The sequence below is a fragment of the Salmo salar genome, chromosome 22, assembly GCF_965601325.2.
Source record: "Salmo salar chromosome 22, fSalSal1, whole genome shotgun sequence".
In the NCBI taxonomy this organism is placed as follows: domain Eukaryota; kingdom Metazoa; phylum Chordata; class Actinopteri; order Salmoniformes; family Salmonidae; genus Salmo; species Salmo salar.
The window spans coordinates 26,225,757-26,230,690 of record NC_138312.1 but is presented as its reverse complement, the minus strand read 5'-3'; the positions used below and the strand labels follow the sequence as shown (position 1 = coordinate 26,230,690).

At 39.4% G+C, this 4,934-nt stretch overlaps 1 protein-coding gene across 1 annotated transcript; it reads right to left on the bottom strand.

The window, feature by feature from the left end:
- Positions 1–217: 217 nt before the first annotated feature.
- On the bottom strand, positions 218–2,477 carry LOC106582960 (mRNA turnover protein 4 homolog). The gene is made up of 8 exons (XM_014166607.3): positions 2,276–2,477; positions 1,937–1,995; positions 1,708–1,811; positions 1,487–1,568; positions 1,298–1,365; positions 1,002–1,153; positions 680–756; positions 218–580 (listed from the first exon to the last, which is right to left on the bottom strand). Exons 1-8 carry the CDS (start codon positions 2,463–2,465, stop codon positions 431–433), a joined length of 882 nt encoding a protein of 293 aa, XP_014022082.3. The 5' UTR covers positions 2,466–2,477; the 3' UTR covers positions 218–430.
- Between the last annotated feature and the right edge of the window lie 2,457 nt (positions 2,478–4,934).

Below are 4,934 nucleotides of genomic sequence, written 5' to 3'. Positions count from 1 at the left end.
AAGGAAAAACATTTTCTGGAGGCTGTGTCTAATAAACTGGAGAACAATGGGAGTATTTTATCTTCACTGATCTGCCATGGCCGGTGCGTTTGTAAGGATCACAATGTGGCTAACAATTTTACATAGCTGGCCCTAGCTTAAAGTTATACTGTGCATAAACAATTCCCACTAAAAAATAATTTGTGGGATGTTTTATAAGACACAACCAAGCAAACTGTTTTAGTTTGTACTGTTGTATTTGAGTGGACGACAAAAGATGTATAAAGCACAAAACGTATGTACACAAGATTCAATGGGTAACATACCAGTGAATTTGTGCCTCAGAAATCTAGCATTTCATAGGCAAAAGTCAACACTTGAACACTTAAAACATACAGGTCACACAGTATTAAAATCCCAAGGTCTGAGAAGTCCATTGGTCTATCCAGGTTCATTTCCCATCCCCTTCTTCCTCTTTGTCATTATCCTGCATGGCCTCTTCCTCTTCTTCCTCAGCCAGCTTCTCAAAGTCGCTCGTTTCAGAGTTCCACATGCACTTGATCTGCACTCTGAATTCTGCCATCTCAATCCCAAAGAGTTTCTATATGGGGAAAATAATGGAACCATCTAGCAACTGTGGACTTGCAGAATGTCTCATAGGCCAATCAGGTGTAGACTGGGGGAAAGGTTTAGAACTCACCAGAATACGGGCCTGTTCAGGGGTTAGTGTGTCTCCCTCTTTGCACACGTCATGGTCTTTCAGTAGTGTCACCACTCCTACAACAAAACAATGGGGTATAAGCCAACAATTGCAACATGTAATCCTTCCCCTTTGGAAGTAATCCAACGTAAACTTGACTAGTTATCGAAGAGCTTCGGTTGTTAGATCAGAGTTTGAAGTCTGTAGCAGAAGCATAAAAAGTTAATTTAAATTAAACATAATGGGTCACTAGAGAGGTTACAGCCATCCTTTCATTACAGACTTATGAAAGGTTTCTCTGAACATCAGAGACAGGTCTCACCTTTCTTGAGTGCTGTGGGGAGTCCCAACTGTCTCAGCTGTGGCTCCATGGAGTGAGGGAACTGTTCCAGGGGTCCTTCATCAAGTGTTATGGCCATCCCTGCCTTGTTTCCCGCTCGTGCAAAATTCATCTCTTTGAACTGGCTGAAATACCTGAAAAACATTTAGAGAGAAAAACAACTTATATGAAACTACCATGGAGGGCAAGGAATCAGCCAAAGCACCGGATGAACAAAAAAATACTAAAATTAATGATGGTACATCTTTAATGGAAATGCAAGACATAGGTTTACTTACTCTTGTACCTCTTCCTTGGTTTTATTTGTGAATAACACACCCACTTCTCCCCTCAGAAACCGGCTGACCTACAAAATAAGCAGAGAGCAACATGAATTAAACTCCTTGAAAAGTGTCTTTGTGCAAACCAAATGTACAAGACCTTAACACGTGAGTCTACATGACTTCATCACAACAAATATAGCATACCTTGTACAAATTGTCTTTGTACTCGCTTGTTGGTCCTTTACCTATAGCGATCATCATTACTTTGTTTTTGCCAAAAAAGAATCTGAAGAAGAAAAACATCACCTCATTGTCAAACCAGTTGCACCTACCTATACGCATAACACGTCATGGGTGTCTGACAATTAGATTTGTCTGAGTAATGAGAACCAGGCTGCTTAGACCTGTGCTGTGTGTGTTCTTACCGACTGTGTTTCCAGGCTGTCCTGATGTCTTTCAGTTTGTTGTTCCTCATGTTTGCCACAGAGAAGATGAACAGATGCTTGTAAATGTCCACACATTTCCGCAACTATAAAGACATGGACATAAAGATACAGACCATTGGTCAAGCGTTTATTAGCTGGATACCGATGTCAGACAGAAAACAACTAATTTAGCTAGCTAGGATTGATGGGTATCAGTATACGTAGTTACCTCTTCTATTAAGTTCTGTTTAGTTTCCAGACCCTTCTTGGCTGTTTTTGTTAGTGAAACTGAAGAGGTGAAAAAGGCAAACAATTAGGTTTGATGCATACAGGAAAACAACGTATTTTCAGCATTATCCATTTTGATAAACATAATTAGCTAGTTAGCGTATCCCCACAGCTGGTGCTAACTATGTAGCTAACGTTAGCTTCATAGCTAGCTGGCTCCTCTTTCACCTCTTGATGCAAGACATACCCTGGAAATGCTATATTCGTGAACTCTCACATGAAGAAATACAATAGACTATATATACCCTTAATCTACTGGACGAATGACATAAAAACATACCTTTCTTGTCTCTCTTTGACTTCGGCATGGTTCTCACGTTGTGTAGACCTATCGAGGAAAAGGACCCCACGTGTTTCTGTCTGTTCAATATAGCGGTCCAAAATATGCCTACAAAAAAGGAATTATTGCATTTCCCGAGCTCATTTTCTGCTACGTAATTGACTTGAAATAAAATATTGACTTTGATCATATAAATACATGATTTAATAATCTGGATTAACAATGGAAAATAAATGTGCTTTATGGACATGGTCTCTTTTTCCCCAGTAGATGGAACCCTGCAAACATGAGAGGGCGCACCTTATAATAAGTGCTGTAACAAGCACACAGCAATCATGATAAAGCCATTAAAAGTTATTATGGTGTGACAGAAATAATGATTTCTTTCTTTATTCTGTTGTTTTCTATTGAGTCTAAATATTGTACCTCTTTCGCTCCATAAAGCACATATTGCGCTGCAATGACAAAAAAAATTGACAGGTTGGAGAGGGGAAAAGTCTCACTTTAATGAGGTGTCTGTGGTATGCACTTGCAAGTAAAGGGTGTTTCTCTCTCTAAAATATGATTAAATGTAGGCTAATTAATCAATGCTTTAAACAGACATGGATACAGTGGCTGTTGCCTGCTGTGTTTGTGGAATAATTATCTGTGACAGATGAGTTTATGGACAACATCATATTTATCTTATGCTCTGCACCGAGCCATGTATTCTGTCAAGGGAGCCACCTTGCAGCTAGATCTAGAGATCTGGTTTGAGGCGTTGCATGGATCAGCAGACACAACAGCTGCAGTAGTGCATTTATTGAGCATTATTCAGCAGGGGGTGGGGTGGGTGCTTGACTTGTCAAATCTGGGTCACAGTGGTATGTTACATCATATCATCCATTTCCAAACCTCACTCCATCTCTCTTTCCTTCCCATCCGCTAGGCTATGTAAGTATAGCCTATGATCATGTAGTGATGAAGTTATGAATTACTGTGGTGATTTATACAAGGCTTAAAATGATGAATCTCCATCACCCATGGTTGTCTCTGTGAACCTGAAGTGAGAAATGCAGTGGTAAGAGGTGAACTCCCAGATAGACAAGCTATTAGACCTACCTGGCTCCTACACACACAAGCACCTAGTGATGGTGTACCAAACATACACAAATGAAATGGAGCTGTGAGTGTGTGTGTGTGTTCTTTCTCTTCTTTGTAGACTTCACTGATTTTCTTTAGCTTGTATGACTGAATATTTTCACTGTATTCTCTCAATGATGCGACTGGGTATAAATGTAGGGCTTTATTCGAATTAAATCTAAAATCTCTGATGAAGTGTTGTCAAGCCTCCATCAGCTCAGCTGATTCCAATGTATCGAGTGATTTCAGTGCCAACAAAAATTGTATTTGAATTCCATAATTTTGAATTTGTATTAAGATATTGAATTTGAATGTGTAATTCTCAAATTGAATCATTTATTTCATAAATTGAACTTGTATTTCATGATTTCAACTGAATTGAATGAGGGGGGCACTGAAATCACTCCATAACGATGGCGGACACTGCGTCAAAGCTAAAACAGAGTTTGGATTGGTTAAAATGAGAGGTCATATTTGCAGGACTATTTGAAGCAGAATGAAAATATAGTTTTGAATAGAGTACAGCTTATGTCAGAATTGACTTTTCGTAGCAGGTTAGGAGAATTTACGCAGCATGTTATGAGAATTAGGTTAAGGTTAGGAAAAGAGTTAGGGTTAGCTAAAATGCCAAAATGTTCTACTTTTGACGTCAGTTTGACATAAGCTGTATTCTAACTAGACATGATCGGAAAATATTTCAACAAAGCACATTTGAAATGTTCCGCTGAAGATGAAACAACTGGATGAAGAACATGAAGGAGCATTGGAAGTTTATTTTCAACAGGTTCAAAACACTTTAGCTAACAGTTAGCTTCAGCTAGCTAACGTTTTCATTTCTACTGCGTACTGTTGTCTCGTCTGTTTACTTTATTGCGACCTTTATTGCAAACTGGTGGTTTCTGTTTTTTCCAGATGTGATGGTGTGAGGCACTCTACCACAAATTATGAAACTAGGAAAGTTATTGATGTATAGTACTCTGCTCTCCCCCTCTGTGTTGGCATTTCTGGGTCTCTCTTATCACAGGTATGCTGAAGGCACTCACTTTTTCTGCCACTCCCCAGGCAAATTATCTCTGTATTTCTGGAAGATGTCTCCGCTTCAAATCAACTTTTATTAGTCACATGCGCCGAATACAACAGGTGTAGGTAGACCATACAGTGAAATGCTTACTTAGGAGCCTCTAACCAACAATGCTGTTAAAGAAATATGGATAAGATAAGAATAAGAAATAAAAGTAACAAGTAATTAAAGAGCAGCAATAAAATAACAATAGCGAGACTATATACATGGGGTACCGGTACAGAGTCAATGTGCAGGGGGCACCGGTTAGTTGAGATAATATGTACATGTAGGTAGAGTTATTAAAGTGACTACGGATAGATGATAACAGAGAGTAGCAGCAATGTGAAAGGGGAAGGGGGGGGTCAATGCAGATAGTCTGGGTAGCCATTTGATTAGTTGTTCAGGAGTCTTATGGCTTGGGGGTAGAAGCTGTTTAGAAGCCTGTTGGACCTAGACTTGGCGCTCCGGTACCGC

Coding starts and splice junctions, on each gene's coding strand:
- LOC106582960 (XM_014166607.3), bottom strand. CDS start 2,465: ATGATCAAAGTCAATATTTTATTTCAAGTCAATTACGTAGCAGAAAAT. Junction 1,366..1,486: donor ACAAAGACAATTTGTACAAG/GTATGCTATATT, acceptor CTTATTTTGTAG/GTCAGCCGGTTTCTGAGGGG. Junction 1,154..1,297: donor ACCAAGGAAGAGGTACAAGA/GTAAGTAAACCT, acceptor AATGTTTTTCAG/GTATTTCAGCCAGTTCAAAG.